The sequence below is a fragment of the Tauraco erythrolophus genome, chromosome 1, assembly GCF_009769465.1.
Source record: "Tauraco erythrolophus isolate bTauEry1 chromosome 1, bTauEry1.pri, whole genome shotgun sequence".
Classification (NCBI taxonomy): Eukaryota; Metazoa; Chordata; class Aves; order Musophagiformes; family Musophagidae; genus Tauraco; species Tauraco erythrolophus.
The window spans coordinates 109,087,333-109,105,741 of record NC_141465.1 but is presented as its reverse complement, the minus strand read 5'-3'; the positions used below and the strand labels follow the sequence as shown (position 1 = coordinate 109,105,741).

Below are 18,409 nucleotides of genomic sequence, written 5' to 3'. Positions count from 1 at the left end.
GGCAAATTTTTGGTTTTGGAGCTGAGAATTGTATTTTTAATTTTTTTTTTTTTTTTTTTTTTTAAACACAGAGTGAAGTTGCTGGATTACTTGTATCTGTTGCTGCTGCTGCTGCAAGGCTTGTTGCTGTTGCTGTTGTAAGGCAGAAGACAGCTGGAGTCTCTGCTGAGGAAGGCTTTGCCCAGGTCTGTTCACAGCAGAGCCAAGCTGAGACAACACTAAGAAAGGAGAAGGGGAAAGCAGGCAAGTCAAAGAGGTCAGGTCGAGTTTGTCAGGGTTGGGCAAGGAAGACATAGGAATAGAGTGCAGCAGAAAAGAGGGATCAGTAGAATTAGTTTCAGAGTCAAATTGGAAACAGTGCAGAATAAAATATACACGATATACATACTCTGTTAGAATATAATTAGATTATGAAGTGCTTGTGGAGACACAAAGAGGTTTCTCGTACTGGATGTCAAGCACACAGTTAAAGAAACATTCCTCAATGAAGTTTGGCATGGAAGTTCCCTGTATTTTCTTTTTGTATCAAGTGTGACTTATTTTCATGTGGTATTATCAATTTACCACACTTAACTGCCAAAGCAGAAAAGTGCATGCTTTCCAAGTCCAGCATTTCTTGTATAATTCATGTGCTGATAATAAATAGTTAAGTTGTTCTGATCTAACATAAGACTTCTTTAAGACCAAGCTTCATTTCAGTGTGAATTTACCAAGATACACACTTAACTACAAAAGGAGGCTCAGCAAGCACATACCTGTGGCTTGAGGTTGCATAAAATTCCCTACTCCAGTCAGGTTAATTACAGCAGCTTGTTGGGCAGATAATGCCTGATCTTGATTGGATGGACCTTGGTCAGACCCCTAGCAAAAATGAAAAGCTTGATCCTTATTACCAAACTTTGGTATCAATGAATAAGTAAATAAAGCCAGTGTGAAGGCAAACTTTTCAAGTGCCATTTAAAAACATGTAATTCTACATCATCCAGTGCATGTAGATACAGGCTATAATGTAGTCACTATGAAGCCGAACAAACAGATGTTGAATGCCCCAAAACAGCTGTTTTGGCGCAAATGGTAGTATGCCTGTTACCCAGCAGAAATCCCATGTCATCGTCAACTTCCTTGCAGTCCTTACAACATTTCCTGTCCCACTCCCAACCCCACAGTCTTCACGTAACACCTGAAACCATCCATGTGCAAAAGTCCTTGTCAGTCAAAATGCGAAGTCTGAAACTTACATTCACATGTTCATATTGTGCCACGCTCTCCTTAATTTCATAAAAAATACAAACCCTGATTTAAAAATTTTCAGAACAGAGTAATCCTCACAGTAATCACTCAAATAGAAGTAGTGTCTATTGAAGTCAGAGAGTACTGAATTATGACGTTTTCTAGAAGAACTTAAGTTATGCATTGATTCATAAAGTGGGGAAATAAAAAGTATTATATATACACGATTCAAGAAAACTGCATGGCTGATCAGCCAGGGAAAAAAAAAGATTCTGAGCCTGTACATTTCCATGAGTCGCAATGCTTCTTTAGCATAACCGTATATGAAATAATGCCACTAAGATCTGGATAAACTTGACCAACAAATTGCATGTTAAGACATCATTATTTCCATGAAGATGAAGATGAATAAGAAGGACTTGCAAAGTCATAGAGCCAACACTTAGGGAAAAAAACCTGAAGTACGAGATGAGGATGTGTATATTTGGTTTTTAGCACAGAAAACTGTTGGGTCTTTTTGGGCTTAGGTATTTTCCACTAAGCACCCTAGATCACAGCACTCTGAACACACACACACATTCTTGTCCTTAGTGAAAGCTGAGGAATGTGGTATTTGTAGCAGCTTATTTTAGCTAATGACTCTAGTCTTACTCTAGAATGTGTGATAAGAGAGCTATGTTCCTTTGGGCAAGTCAGGCCATGCACAGAGATTGATTCCTCCAGAAGAACTTTCTGCCACCACGACGACGAGGCTTACATCAGCCTATTTGTAAATGCTCTTAAAGTTCAATGTCTAGAAAATAAAATCCAATAGTATGAGCTTGCATTTCTTTTTTTTTTTTTTAGTAATTCAACCAGTAACTGACATTTGGATTCTGAGAATAAATCTGAAAGTCTCCCATTAAACTGCCTCATGTTGCAGAACAAGGCCTGTGACACAGGAGACGATACACCATAAAAAGATTTTAAAGAGGCATCTTATTTATGAACAGTCTACAGTAGCACAAAAGGCAAACTGAGTATCCAGTGGAGACTATTAGGTAAACAAAAGTCTTGTATGTCTGGGAAGACAAAAGATCAGGAACGGAAAAGCAGAGCTGCTAGTTTTCCCAAAATGCTGCATTAGTGCTGGTAAGACTTTCAGGCACAGGTAGAACCAACCACTAAAGATTTGTCATTTTGGGGACAGATTGGTCTCTATCTAGACTTTAGGCTTCTTCAGTGATTAAAGCCTTTAACACTCATTACAGGCAGCAGTAGAGCAAGTGTCTTAGGAGCACAGCTTTAAAGCCAAGTGATACTTCCTCTGGTGCAAAGAGAACAATTCTGTTAACTGCAGCAGGGAGGATCACCAGCCAGCTCACAGCAAAGAAAGAAGCTCTAGTGACTGGTAATCCTGATTGTTTCGTCTCTGTTCCTCTGATATATCTGCTAGTTACGGTAAACAGGACGATACTAAGCTGATTTTACACCACTTGCACAGCAGGCTGGCTCTCTTCATGCCAGAGTAAGACAGCGCTTGGGCAGGTGTTCTGCTATAGCTCTTCAGTACGGGATATAAATAAGGGCGTATATCCCAGCTCCAGCCATGGCAACAAAGCCACTGCAGACTTTGCAGTCTGAGGTGGTTCTGCAGAAAGACTTTCCTCCCCTTCTGCTTCACATCTGTTGTGCAAAGGTTCATTTACTTGGAGATGGGGAGAATAGGAAAAATGGTTTCACTCGTGCACCTCAGACTGAGGGCTGTTAGCACACACCTGTTCTCCCTGTTGCTGAGGGCTACAGCTTGTAGGCTGCTGGGATTGTTGCTGTGGAGAAAACTGTGACAGCTGCTGCTGTTGTTGCTGGAGTGAGTTAAAAATAAGTGAACCACCTGGAAGCCGTTGAAGATTAAAAACAAAAGGCATAATTCAATCAAATTGCTGAGTTTGCCCGCTGTCCTAGGATGAACATGACATTGATAATGACGTACTCCTTGGAGGTTTGTTTCTTTGTTTTGTTTTTTAAAATCCTTCAAAATGAATCAGTTTACAATTGCTGCTGTTGGTGAAAAAGCCTTATGCTCAGAAAACAAACTTGCTTTATTATAAACTATAGTGAGATATTTCCACAGGAAAATATGTTTTTATTATTCCAATTAAAATAGTAGAGATTGTATTGATACTGGAAATGTAAAGGCTAGTCTTCAAAAGCACTGTATATTATTTTCACTTTCTGAATATTTCACTGAATTTTAACAGATTCCAATCAACAAGATGCAAGGTCTGATGCAAAAAAAAAAAAAAGTTAAAAGTGAAAGAGTTTTGATTCCTCTCCTTTACCCCAGCTTTGACTGCACTGTTTTCAGCCAAACTATTCTTGGCTTATTTGAGTGGCTTGAAAGGATGTACTTCAACACGGAATCACACAAATACAAGCATTAAATTTTATAGAAGAGCTCTACTCTGGCATAACTACCTCCTGTGACTGCCTTTTTCCATGTTTCTGGAGCGTGTACGGGAGTAAGAAGAAGAAGTAGCAGAGCTGCCGCTCATCTTTTACTGGTATTACTTTCCTGAAGCATGGTGCAACATTTGTGGAACACTGAAGCTCCACTGCTGCACCTATAACTTGCAGCTGACTTCAAGATCCAGGAACTACATCCGGTTCCACAAACATTCCCTGATCTGCTTTTAAACGGAGGTCTGACATATCGAGCAACTTTTGCTGAGGTTAGTATTTGTATGTATGCTTAGCAGAAAGAAAATATTTACAGACCTTCTAAACTCCTTGTCTTACATGATCTTTCTATTTCCATACCAGAAGCTCTTTAAAGATATTACTGCACCTACCTGTACATGTTCACCTCAGCTTTTAGGCCTTGTAAGTGTAAACCCTGAGAGATTCCTCTGTACTCTTTTGTACTTTTAAAATAATCTAACTTCAGTTTACAGAATGATTTGCAGTAAAAATTCAGGCAAATCCTTAAAACAGAAGATTGTATTTTAGGATTAATGTAATGAATTCAAATGTCAGCATTTTTAGATTGTTACTGAGAACTAGCTGCTTTGTTTGAGTTAATATAATTTCTACCTGGTATCTTTATGAAAGTAGCTTTTTCTCTTAAGTGTTTTAAATAAGCAATTAACATTTGCAGTAAATGGTTTATCTAATCAACTGGCTTCAATGATTTGTGGGGGGCAATGCAGTAAGCAGCACTAAACACATCTCCAAAGAAAATTAAGAACTTATCATTATCATTGTGTCCAAGTATATCAATTACCTGTAGAAGATTTAAGGGCCGAAGATTTGATGCATTTTTCAAACCAAAGGGGCTGCCTGTTAAAGAAAACATCTTTTTATTAGTAGGAAGTCTTTACTTAATTATATATGCGTATTGCAATTAATACACCTTTCCACTGGGATCATTTCTAAACATTTGGAAGTTGGAACACTGGCAAGTCTAAATTTTATACTTAATACAATGCTGCATTTTCTGTATTGTTGCTAAGTTCATAGTTATCCAGAATTGAAGTTAAAGAGGGGATTAAACGGGAAGAAAACCATGTAACTACTAAACACTGTATCCCATAACCTATAACCTGTTCATGCATTTTACACAAAGGTGAATGTGGGGAATATCACAGCAGTTATTCTTCAGTGATTGTCCTTCTGGCTTTAAAAGGTTTTACAGTTTGTACAGTAAATCCAGAAATGTCCAAGGGCTCAATGAAGTAACAGATTCTCAGTTTCTCCATCATTAACAGAAAACAATCCCACCCAAAATCTTAGCAGCTGCCCACCACCCCAAGGGCTTCTGGCAAGATGTATCTGACTTGTAGAGCTTTTGAAATTACTCCACATGGCACTCTTCAAAGCTATGCTAAAACCCCATGTATATGTAGTGCAGTTGGGTATAGAACAGATACAAACACTCCAGTAAAACAGTGGCTGTCAAACCATCTCCCAGAGGTCTGCCACCGACCTAGCTCAGCTCACTACTCCCATCTGTTACGTGGGTGACAGCGTAGCATGTAAAAATCTGTGACAACAAACTGGTAAAGGTTGATAGTGCTTGGAAGGACAGAATTAGAATTAAAAGTGATCCTAGAGAACTGAAGAAAGGGTCCAAAAATCAATAACATTGAACTAAAAAAAGATAAATGAACAAGTACAAAATTGTGAGTAACTAGCTTTGTGTCTATACAGCAAGAAAGGACGTGAGAAGTTACAGCAGGTCACAAACATACCCAAATCATCTGTATCACAAACTACAGAACACACAAAAGAAAAGGACCTCTTCACAAAGTTTACATTTATAAAACTCACTATCACAAGACGCCGTAGAAGCCAAAAATATAATGGGTTCAAAAACCAATTAGATATATCCACAGACTAGAAGTCTAGCACAGGATATTAAGCACAAAGATCCACGTGGATAGTCTTCAGCTGAGAAAGTCTCAAAGCTGTAGATGGCCAGAAGAGGTACAGGTGTACAGAAGGGATGTTTCTCTTGACACTTTTGCCTCTTCTTAAAGCCTCCTTTAATGGCGACTGTCAGAGACTGGACAGATAAACTGGACAGATTTTTGGCCTAAACCAGTAAAGCCATTCTTACGTTAATGTAAAGCTGTTGTGAAAAATACAAATAAAAAATAGGCAGACCTCATTTGGGGAAATGTTAACAGGAATGTTGTGAAAGAGATGAGATGCATTTATTCTGCTGTGCTCCACAGTAGTAAATCAGCCAAGCTCAGGCTTGTGTCCAGTTTTGGTTATCACATTTTAAGAAGGATGTAAGCAAATTGGACAGTCTAGAAGAGAGTGACAGGATTATGAAAGGTTTGAAAAATACGACCTATCAGAAAGAGAAGACAAATGTGGGACATGACGGCATGTTTGATATTTAGAAGGTAAAGGGAAAGGGTGAAAAACTATTTTTCATGTCTGTAAGGAACAGGAGAAAAAAAAAGTAATTTAATTCACAATTAAGGAGATGCACTGCAATTAGAAAGAAACATTCTGTACGGATAATGAACTACCTCAAACAGCTACTGAGGGAGACTGGAATCTTCTTTAGTGAAGGTATTTAAAGCCAGTTTAGATAAGCATTGCTTCAGTATAGTTCAGGCAGCTTTGACTCTGCCACAGTGTAAGGGATGGATATCTCAAAGTCTCTTCTATACTTCTGATTCCATAATCATACATTAGGGTTGGTTTTTTTTTTTTTGTCTTTACTGTTTTTTCAGAAAAAATAAATTACGAATTTAAATGCTGATTTAATGAATATTGAGGCATACAGATTTATATAGTCATATTTGAAGGCAATGAGGAACTAATTAGTTGTCCTACTAGAATAAAGCAGTACCACTGATAGAATAAAACACCCCGCACGTTTAAAAAGTGATGCCTCTAAGTTCAGTCATGCCTTCTTTCTGGCAGTCATCATTATCAATGTGGCATTTGAATTTGGAGTTTCTCTCAAACTTCCTACGAAACATACCAAACAATCCAGGTTTAGAGTATGTTTCCCCAGTCTAGCTCCTCAAAAATCAATTTCAATCAATCACAAACAACCTACGTTTTGAATGCAAAAATACATATGTTGCTAATGAGCTCCAGCCATCAAATACACAACCGAGTCACACAATGGCTACTTTCTTCCACTGTTTTCACAATATGTTTTCACGTGTCCCTATCTGAGGGGTGGCTTTTCAACTTATTGGCACTAACCTGCTTGAGAGGCAGACTGCATGGCAGCGGGCAGCGCACTTGGTACCAGACCTCCTGACGGTAAAATGCCACTCAGATTTATACCCGCAGGGGCTATGGCACCAGTGTTGCACCCCAACATAGGGTTTGAACCACTCATCAGTGTCTGTGCTCCACTGCAGAAGAGGAAAGACAACACATCAAACCCAAGTGGTACAAGCAAATCTGAGTAACTAAACTTTTGCCCTCTGTCTCATGACAAGTAGATCAATTGTCTGCTGTAATTGGGATTATGGATTAAGTATCAAGGTAGTTAAAAACATCGTTATGCCTAGGGTATAACAAGTATGTAAATCCATATTCTCAGTATATGCATTTTTGTTTCCTTTTGTATAATCCATGGAAAGTAAACCACAAATGGTTCTTTTATTCTAGAAATACTGAAAGATAACAGTCGTCAAAATGGTTGCAACTATGAGAACAAAAAATTAAGGAACAGGTTTGTGGGTTTTTTTCACTATAAAAACAATATCTCTAATTAGTCAACAGTGATCAACTGCTGAACATCTTGGAAGAGTAATTTCAGTGTCTGATACTTGCATTGAAACACTTGTGTGTCCTACACTGACCATCTTATATTGATCACAGAATTTCATTTTGTCCAAAAAGCAGTTCACGTTATACCACACCATCTATTCTTGACAGCAGCATTTTTTTTTTAAACCACAAAATGAGTTTTAAGGATCAAAGAATGTTTAACCTCAATGTTTGATTAAACTGTTAGAAAACAGATTTGTTATTTTCTTTTATTTTACATACAACCTTTCATTGATAGGTACTTTAATATCAAATCTCTTCCCATTTTTCATTTAGAGTGGTCTGCACATGATATTCCACTTCCTCTCTGATTAACAAAAAAACCTTTCAAACTTAAAAGAGCAAAATCTCAGAAACCACTTAAATTGAGGTTAAGCCTTATGAAGTTCAACTATACACATCCAAAAAGCTGAACGCACAATTTTCTTAATATACATTTTCAGTATTCTGTGCCTTATATTTGAGAAATACAAATAGTTTCTAGTGGCTCTTCACTTCATAATTACAAATCAAATTATCTTTTTGATTGCAGATCCTGAAAAATATGTCTCCTAACAGATACTGGACAGTCCTGTACCCCTCCCACCCTTCCCATCCCACCACCCCAACAACCAACCCACCTACCCACCCACCCAGGGCAAACTGAGAAACCATCATAACAAAAAAAACTTACCACACAGAGCCCACTACATTGATGAAGTTAAGTCCTGCAGGGTTTGCCACGACCTGGGTGGACGTTGTTCCTGTAGTAACGGATGTTACCATGGTGGAAAGAGGAATGGTCATTACAGGCAGTGCCTGGCTCAGAGACATTTGCTGCTGAGCAAATGGGGTTAATAAAGTGGGCTGAGGGGTGAAGCCTGAATCTTGGGGAGTAGGGGTGGCAGAAGGGGTAATAGGAGTTGAGCTCTGAGCATCAGGAGGGTGTGGGGTCGATGAAGGGGTGTTGGTTGGAGTAGGAGTAGATGGTTTAGGAGTTCCAGACCCTGCTCATTGAGAAAAATAAAAAGTGCTAGTTTGTTATAAAAGGCCAGTCCTTTTTTGTATAGTAAGGTTAGTGGAGTCTTACTTAGCGCTGACAATTTGTTCCATTTTTGAGACTGCAAGTGTTAATTCCTATTCGACACGAGTGTTGCAGCACGCACTCATTGTTAAGGATGCAGTATAATCACACAGAAAACCCATTCTCCATGCTTAATTCCTTAAGCCATACACTGATTTGTATCCTCCATTAAGTCCTTCCATAATTTATCATACATAAAGCCATAACTCCATTCAGAAATACTTAGATCAAAATAAAACAATTTCTTAGTGACCATTTTAATCTAATTAATGTTTTTGTCCTAAAATGTTAAACATACACTCTATATGCACTGCCTGCACAATAGCATTGTGTTAAAAACATATCATGGAAAACAACAGAATCAACAAAGAACATACACTACTTCAATAATCATAGGGTTGGTCTAAGTTTCATCAGATAGCTAAACTCCCATTTGCCTAATTTTGATCAAATAATTTTTTTTTTTAATATTTAAGAATCAGAGGATAATACTGCATCTTTAAAAGTTACTGTGTAATTCCTTCTGCTTAAATGTAGCATGTACAACTATATTTGTTGTGGATGCAGTAAACACAGTTTATCAGTAGAAAAACAAAAAACCCCAAAAATCTTGAGGTGGTTTGGTGTTTGTTTTTTGTTTTGGGTTTTTTTTTAAGCTTTCATGTCCTGCAGAAAGAAAGGAAATAAATGTGAATGTCCAGCTATTGTGACCAGAGCTTTAAAGTAACAATTGTGTGCAGCAGATTTACAGAATTCATAACACTAACATAAAAACAGAGAAAAGATGTTAGAAGAAAACTTTTATAAGTTTTCTTTTTTTCTTTGTGCAAAACAAGAAGGCAGAAAAGTTACACCTTTTGAGCTATCCAGATTTTAAATTATTTAATGCAAAAGCATATTATAATACTGTGCAGGATACTGGAATGTGCAGTAGACAATTATTCATAAAAAAGTGAAAAACTGCAGCTATGATTTCTCTTTGTACAAATCTGTTCACGGAATGCCTCAAGACGCATACACATTTTAAAAAATGTTTATGATCCATAACTATGATTACAACGAGCCTGTCAGTGTTAATGAAAATACTTCAACTAGGATGTCCCTTATTATTGAAATTTATACACTTTAACACCTGAGAATATGGTGCTATCATCACCAGCATCACCACCACACTTGCAATCAGCAATGATTTGTAAAACAGTGTAGGAGTGTTTTAAAAAACCATCTTATCGTTTATTGTATCACCACCTTGGGACTGATCAGATTATATACATACATAGAGATACAACTGCACCAGCTCCTATAACATTTAAAAAACCAGATGCTTAAATTACGTAAAGGCAAACTGATCTAACATACTGTTTTTACACTGGAGGAAAAAAATCTATGCTTTGGAATTTTTTCTCATCACAACATCTACCAGCCTTTCATAGGTGAGGAGATCATACTAATTGCATAAAATGTATTAAAACGTATACACAGAGGGTGCATACATATATATACAGAAAAAAACGAACACGGTTACAATAAACATAAAATACATACAGTGAACAAGAGACCTGCCTAAAGCTGCACAACTTATACAATTTAGGGTACACTGTACACTTCAGTTTCATCATTCCACAGGTTAAGGAGTTTATCTCAGGAAGCATTTATGCAAAAGCCTAAGATTTAATGGAGAATTTAGGTCGTGACTCACTTTGTGAAGAGCTCGCAGGAGACATGGCAGCTGGAGAGAGCATGCTAACTTGATTAAGATCCATAGATTGTTTCCGAGAAAGACCAGGAGCCTTAGAAGGAGGAGGAGGAGTTGGGGACTTTAGATGGCCACTTGACTGTTGTGGGCTAAAAATATTACCTGAAAAAGCATAATTAAAATATATTATTGTTCTCCGAGTACGTGTTAACTCAAATATTTGTTAGGATACAATTTTGTGAACAATATAATCAGAAATCAACAAAATGATGAGAAGATAAAGAGAAGATACTGATTTTTTTTTTTTTAATTAACTCTTTACTAAAAGGATATCATGTCCTTTTACAACAGGTAGAACACATAGAAAGGAGACACCCAAGTCATTAAATAATTACCTGAAGAGCTACTTCCTGAACTCGAAGGTAATTTGATGGGAGGAGGTCGGTGTTTTACACCTTTCCCCAATACTGAAGACTGAACAGAGCCTGATATACTTTCTGGCTGCTAGGAGGAAAGAGAAATTAACACTACCACAGCAATAATGTGAGCTTCCACATATTTGACAGAAAAGACAATTCAACTAATTTAGATTAGACTTCTCAAAATCATGACAAAATCCCCTTCAAACATTTCAGATTTTTATTTAATTAAAAAACAATCTATGACTGATTCTCTTCAGATAAAATGCTTACCATCAAGAAGGAGCTTTAAAGTGCTAGTGAAATTTAAACCAAGCAAAAAAATAATTAAAAAAATTAAGGAATCTCACTTTTTTCTGCAATCCTGAAATCCTTCTTGGTAATTTTCACAAATTCAAGAGTGACAGATGCACTTTAAATACAGGACAATTTGGCCTTACTTAAAAAATTACATAATTCCATTCATTCACTATCTGTATATATCTGCATTTCCAATCAATATGGATTTAGAGAACAGGATCAGATTTCCTGACTCTGTGGGTAGAAATTTAAATACATTGAGGAAAATACTGAATGCACAGAAATTGACACACATTTTCCTATTGACTTCAGTGGGATCAGAACTTCACCGATCCTTTTAAAGGAAAGGTGTTCCCTTTCCGTTTGTTCTTATAGCCTACTTATCAGGTGGTCTGAACACAAGTTAACTTCAGCTGACCAAGTCTGTAGCTCTCAGTCATAGAATCACAGAATCGTTTAGGCTGGAAGGCAGCTTGAAGGTCATTGAGTCCAACTGTTAATCTAGCACTGCCAAGTTCACCACTAAACCATGTCCCTAACCACCACATCTACACATGTTTTAGATACCTCCAGGGATGGTCACTCAACCACCTCCTTGGGCAGCCTCTTCCAATGCCTGACAACTCTAACCTTCCCTGGCACAACTTGAGGCCATTTCCTCTTGTCCTATCACTTGTTAATTGGGAGAAGAGACCAACGTGCCCCTTTCAGGTAGTTGTAGAGAGTGAGAAGGTCTCCCCTCAGCCATCTTTACTTCAGGATAAACAACCCCAGTTCCCTCAGCCACTCCTCACCCTTAACCAGCTTCGTTGCTCTGCTTTGGACACACTCCAACACCTCAATGTCTTCCTTGTAGTGAGGGATTCAAAACTGAACACAGTATTTGAGATGCAGTCTCACCACCGCTAAGTACAGGGGGACGATCATTTGCCTAGTGCTGCTGGTCACACTATTGCTGATAAAAGCCAGGATGCTATTGGCCTTCTTGGCCACCTGGGCACACTGCTGGCTCATATTCAGCCAGCTGTCGACCCATATCCCCAGGTCCTTTTCCATCAGACAGCTTTCCAGCCACTCTTCCCCAATCCTGTAGCTTTGCATCAGGTTGTTGTGACCCAAGTGCAGGACCTGACACTTCGCCTTGCTGAACCTCATACAATTGGCCTCAGCCCATCGATCCAGTCTGACCAGATCCCTCTGTAGAGCCTTCCTACCCTCAAGTACACCAACACTCCTGCCCAACTATGTGTCATCTGCAAAATTAAAACAGACCCTAAATCCATAATTCCAACAGCTGACACTATCAAAAGACTCAACAGTGAAATACATTTACAGTTATAGTCTATGTATTTTTACCTATAAAGCAGGTATCTCATAAATGACAGTAATATCTAAACAAATATACAGTCTGCGAACCATTGAAACTAGAAAATTAGGTTGTCAATACTGCAAATGAAATATTTTAATGGTGGAGTCTAAATTAGATGTGCATGGGCTAACGAATCAGAGCCTCCACCACTGTGCAGAATCAGCCTTTTCAGAGAGCATAGCTTCCACTGATTCTCAGTAACAAGAGACACTCTCTCTACATGTTTCTAATCTTTTGAGCAAAATTCTGATTACTTTTCTCTTCTACTATTAAAAACTGGTTTCTTCATTCTGAAAACAAAGACTAATGACGCACTCAAAAGGGGACTACATCAGTAAATACAGTAACTTTGGCCCAGCTTTTGGTGGGGGCTTAGACAGCCAGTCAAGATGACTTCCAAAAGTACCTTCCCACCTTAAGTTATTCTATGATTTTTTAATATATATATACACACACACACACGTGTGCATGCTTATGTCCGCACGTGTGTACGCACACACAGAAACACTCATATTCCTTTCTGCAACTGTTGGCCTCTGCATGCTCTTCTGCTGGCTGGCTCCAAGAACTGCCTCTTTCAGAGCAACCTTGTCGCAGTTTAAAAACGGGTATTTAGGGGAAAGATGTAGCAAAGGAAATAGTCCAATGGATACAAAATTCATTTACTAGTTGGGGCCTAAATACAGCTCACCACTAGAGCACGGAATCTGACCAAGAAAGCCAGAAGCAGCACATAATACACTAGGCAACGCCAACAGGCACGAGAATTTGGGAATGCGGAAATTTCTACTCGATGTATGTATACAAATATATGCACTTTAAAGGTTTTCGTGTCATGGATTTTTTTTTTTTAAAGTTTTCTTCTTCAAAGTAAAAAAAAAAAGAATTTCAATAGTTTCTAAAGGTAAAAGAAAACAAGTTCAGCTACTACATCTGCTTCTATATTCATTGACCTGTATAATAAAATGCATGGCTGCATTTTACTATACTGCTTCTGTTAAAGGTTCATCTGAACAGAGGAAATGCTACAACAAAACCTTCAAGATAACTACACTATACGCAGCTAAAAACAAAATAAAAAACAGACAGTTAAAAGACACAACATTTAAAAACAAATGTGCTTTCTTCTAACTTTTCCAATACATTAACTCTGAATGATTACGACTATAAAGCACTTAAAAATTCACTCAATTTTTTAGGTTATTTTACTTTTAAAAGTGGATAGCAAAAATTATTCTAATAATTCAATAATCGAGTGCAAATAAAAGAAATGTACAGCTTGATAAACTCACTTCCATTTCCTTCCCTGGAGAAACATGACTAAGATTGACGGATCCACCTGAATTATGAAATATTTTCACAGGACATTTAGCTTCACTTTGTACCAACTCCTGATACTGGTTCACCACTCTGAAACAAGCAATAAGGACATTAAAAGATTAACAACTTTGAACTTCTAAAGTAGATACACATATGTAAACACGTAACTGTGTATGTTACACCATCATAAAATATTATACATTTTATACATAAGTATTTAAGTACATACATATATAAAATAGAGATGCATCTATACAAAACATTACGTATATCCCTATATATGTCTTCCTGCTCTACGTTCCTGGGCTCTTAGATTTATTCCATTTTAACTTTTCTTTTAATCACTGTCTTTTTTTTCTAATGCAAAATTCAGTTTGTTTAAGAAACAAATTTAAAACCCACTATCTTGGAGGAATATGCAAAACAGTAGGCAGAGCAGTTCCCTGTCAAGAGCAAAAAAAAAGGAGGTGATTGGTGACAGCCAACATGGCTTTGCTAAAGGCCAATTGTGCCTGACAAATTTGGTGGCCTTCTACGACAGGGTTACAGTCGTGATGGATGCGGAAAGAGCAACTGACATCGTCTACCTGGACTTGTCCAAAGCATTTGACACTGTTCCACACGACATCCTTGACTCGGAGAGACATGGATTTGACAAATACAGGCTGGGTGGAGAAAGTACTGAAAGCAGCCCAGTGCAGAAGGACTTGGGGGTGTTGGTTGATAAGAAGCTCAACATAAGCCAGCAATGTGCACTCATGGTGCAGAAAGTCAGCCGTATCCCAGGTTGCATCCAAAGAAGCGTGGCCAGCAGGTTGAGGGAGGTGATTCTCCCCCTCTGCTCTGCTCTCATGAGACCCCACTTGGAATACTGCATTCAGCTCTGGAGCCCCCAACATAAGGAGGACATAGAGCTGTTGGAGTGAGTCCCGAGGAGGGGCACAAAGATGATCCAAAGGCTGGAACACCTCTCCTATAAAGACAGGCTGAGAGAGTTGGGCTTGTTCAGCCTGGAGAAGAGAAGGCTCCAGGGTGATCTTATCGCAGCCTTCCAGTACTTAAAGGGGGCCTAAAAGAAAGCTGGAGAGGGGATTTTTACAAGGGTATGTAGCGATAAGACAAGGGGCAATGGATTTAAACTGAAAGAGGGGAGATTTAGATTAGATATAAGGAAGAAATTTTTCCCTCTGAGGGTGGTGAGGCACTGGAACAGGTTGCCCAGAGAAGTTGTAGATGCCCCATCCCTGGCAGTGTTCAAAGTCAGGTTGGATGAGGCTTTAAGCAACCTGGTGTAGTGAAGGTGTCCCTGCCCTTGGCAAGAGTTTTGGAACTAGATGATCTTTAAAGTCCCTTTCAACCCAAACCATTCTACAATTATTGTTTTAGTTTTCAGCCAACTGATCCCCCAATTCAGCTTACAGCACAAACAGCAGAAGTCAGTATCATCACAAAGGAGACAGGAGAGAAAATAAGCAGAGAGTTTCTTGATCAAAATTATCTATTAAAACAAAGGACATAATTATTTATTTTTTTATAAATAAAAGACTCGTCTCCCTGCCAGGCACATGGCAGGGTGGGGCATAGTGATGAGCTGTAGCATGTGCATCACCTCAAGGTCTCCTATGAAGGCACAAAAATGCAACTGGCTTTGAGAGAGATTGATTTTTATGATTTTTAAAGGTTCTGTGCTCATATGCACAAAGAAACGCAGCTATCTGTTACGTGACGTGTACTGACAAACATTTGCAGAAATTCTTATTTTGCTGCCTCAGTTATCCCAGGATTGCTACTCGTAATCATTCTGGAAAACTGTTTTGTCACTTGCTTCTCTAAGAAAGCTGAATCAAATAATGAAAAACACACAAAAAGAATTTGCATATATCAAGTCCTAGATTACACTCAAATGAAGAACTTCCATGACTGTTAGTTTACCATACAAAGTGTCAAGAGGAAATTCCTGCTAAGTACTCTCAGAATTTCATCATTACCTATGTAATCGAGAATAACTGCAAATAACTGTAAGAACATGCTTGGAATTTAGGTAGCGGGGTAAGCTGTATTCACATTTGCTTTCCTCTATTCTTCCTTTCTTGTTAAATATAGAAATCGCACACCATATCCGACTTATTATGATGATTAATTCCTGTTGTTTTCCTCATCTGCTCTACATGCTTCCAACGGCTAAAAGGAACAAACTTTACTATTTGGCATGAAGCCAAGCGGTTGTACATACTGTATTAATTTACCTTTCAGCATCAGTCTTCGAACCAATAAGGAACCTGAAACGTAAAATGTATAATACATTTTCAGTCGTGAATTGGAATAAAAGAACACGCTTTCATCAACACAAAGCTTCGAAAAAACATCAATGCTGCTCTTTTTTCAGACCTGCTGAAAATACATGAGATATCATATCTATTTAATGGATTGGATATTATTTAGTAGTTGAAATACAAACTTGGCTTCATAAGATATGGCCTAATATGGTCTCCTTTAAGCATAAATTCACAAAGCCAAAGGAAGAATATGGAATTTTTGTATTTTGTACTTTCAAAAAATGGAAGTGAATAACTACTTCAGAATTGTTACCATTAGAAGTAGCAAGGGCAAAGTTATGTATAAATCAACGTATCAATATGCTCATGCTGAAATATAAACACAAGTGTCCTGTAGGTATTTCAAAAACAGGTTTATGCATAATATTTAAAAAAACATTTAATTTTCATTGTTAGATTTCACTTATGCAAATTCTGATTCCTCATGATTTTCCAGAACTCCTAAGTAAGCATTTCTGTTTTGCTTAGTACTTATGGCTTGCAAACCAATTACTTCAGTGAAGTTGGTTTTGTTTTTAAACTACAGACCTTTTCCCTGTTTCTCTGGCGCAAAAAACCAAACCAACCAACATTGTTTTATTTTACAGCAGAAAAACAAAAATATCTTCTGCACCTTCCACTTTCTAAGACACAGTTTTCTCATGAGGAAGCACTCAAATTTTTATGAACTTCAGCTGGCAATGTCTTAAAAATAATGGACTAGAGCAGTGATTTCCAAAAACCCGCAGGCATCTAATACCCTTAAATTCTTTTAATTCCCAGCCTATTTCACAACTGCAAGCTAGTACTGATCTTCCTAGAACAGCAGTGCTAAGTATGGAAACAAACAGTAAATAGCTCAGAGTCTAGGGATAAAACATCCTGATTTGAAGTTTTTATTAAAAAGTAATAGATAGGAATTACATACTAGACAATAAAAATAATTGTCTTTAACAGAAAAATAATCTGGTACACACAACAGAAAGAGCCAGGAATAGAGAATCTTTGTAGAATGACAGTCAACAATAGAAGATTTAAAACAATTCAAAATGACAAAGCTTCTTAGGAGCTCACATTTTTCTTCATCATTTATTTAGCCTAAAGTTCTCTGCATAAGGGTAAACATAATATGAGTCTTATGTTTTAAAAGCATCAAGCAAATTTTGACAACAATCAAAATTATGAGTAACACTGAAAAAAGAGTGCTAACAATGTCTCATGGTGTCTCCACAATTTGAGATTTTTTTTCTTTTTTTTTTTTTTTACACATCTTCAATGTGAAAAACATGTAGACTTAATATAAAAGTACATTTAGGATATGATGGTTGCTTGAACACATTTTGGTTTGGGCCTTTTTGTTAAAAAATGTTTAGGTACATAGCTGAATTTTCCAAACAAAACTTGAATCAGATTTCTAGCTCTGAAGTACTCTTATGACTGAAAACGATAAGGTTTGTTTTCCTTCACCTATCGGATCATAGCACAGTTTAAAAGAATGTGTAACTTACTGTGATGGAGTTAATAGGCTGTCATTTTCCTCATCACCTTTAAGTGTCTGAATTTTACCATAGTATAAGGGATTGCCAAGAGATTGAAAAATGGTCAGCTTTGTTTTTTGAAGCTGATTACCAACTTCACATTCAAACACATAATCATCTTTTATTTCCTAAAGAGACAGAAGAAAATAACCAATTAAGTCTTAAGCGAGTGATAACAGAAACAGCTAGTAAAATATGCCAGTTCTATACAATACAGTAAGAAACACTCTATAAGAAGAGCTGCTTTATCTAAAATGGAAGTGATTTGAGAAGTTTAGATTTAAAGGGATGAGAGGGAAAGAAAAGTTTGTCATCTCTTAAAAATACAAACATGTTGCAAACTCTAAACAATTGTGTTAGATATGGAAAGGCAGACTAAGTAAAAATATACAGAAACAGTTTTATATAAATTATGACAATGTAAACAAATATTCCAAGTAAAACATTAGAGATGAAGATTTAAGTTCTATGGGAAAGTATTACTTTTTGCTAATAGGAAAGTACAAAGACATCATGACAGATGCTGTTAATAAAGACAACATCGTCCCTCTGAAATTACAAAGAATTAACTGATTTATGGCTAATTATATTAAACAACTACTTATCAAATAATAGAATTTGTGCCAAAAATCTTAAGGTTCAACTTAAACATTGCAGAAAGAGCTTTTTGGAAGAGGTATTAAATATTACTCAACTCTTTGCAAATTTAACATTTTAACAGCAGCTCTTTTATTTGAGTATCTGAATGAAGAAAGCAATTTGTTCAGCAGAGTACAGTTCCCTGTAAATTATGCTTTCTTTACTATAAAGTAACAGCATGTTACTTGGGAGATTAAAGTTGCTCTTCCTGGTATTTCTGGAAAACCTGAGG

At 37.3% G+C, this 18,409-nt stretch overlaps 1 protein-coding gene across 4 annotated transcripts in view; it reads right to left on the bottom strand.

The window, feature by feature from the left end:
* SUPT20H (SPT20 homolog, SAGA complex component) overlaps nt 1–18,409 on the bottom strand; it is a 39,084-nt gene that overhangs the window by 1,324 nt on the left and 19,351 nt on the right. Inside the window, exons 14-25 of one of the 4 annotated variants that reach the window (XM_086620919.1) lie at nt 17,509–17,666; nt 15,932–15,964; nt 13,658–13,775; nt 10,673–10,781; nt 10,281–10,439; nt 8,192–8,504; nt 6,943–7,097; nt 4,493–4,548; nt 4,303–4,309; nt 2,988–3,103; nt 756–861; nt 91–218 (exon numbers count right to left, since the gene is read on the bottom strand). In XM_086620919.1, the coding sequence (XP_086477045.1) occupies nt 91–218; nt 756–861; nt 2,988–3,103; nt 4,303–4,309; nt 4,493–4,548; nt 6,943–7,097; nt 8,192–8,504; nt 10,281–10,439; nt 10,673–10,781; nt 13,658–13,775; nt 15,932–15,964; nt 17,509–17,666 (1,458 nt within the window). The remainder of the gene's footprint in view (nt 1–90; nt 219–755; nt 862–2,987; nt 3,104–4,302; nt 4,310–4,492; nt 4,549–6,942; nt 7,098–8,191; nt 8,505–10,280; nt 10,440–10,672; nt 10,782–13,657; nt 13,776–15,931; nt 15,965–17,508; nt 17,667–18,409) is intronic. The other 3 variants (XM_086620938.1, XM_086620928.1, XM_086620945.1) reach the window with 3 other exon arrangements.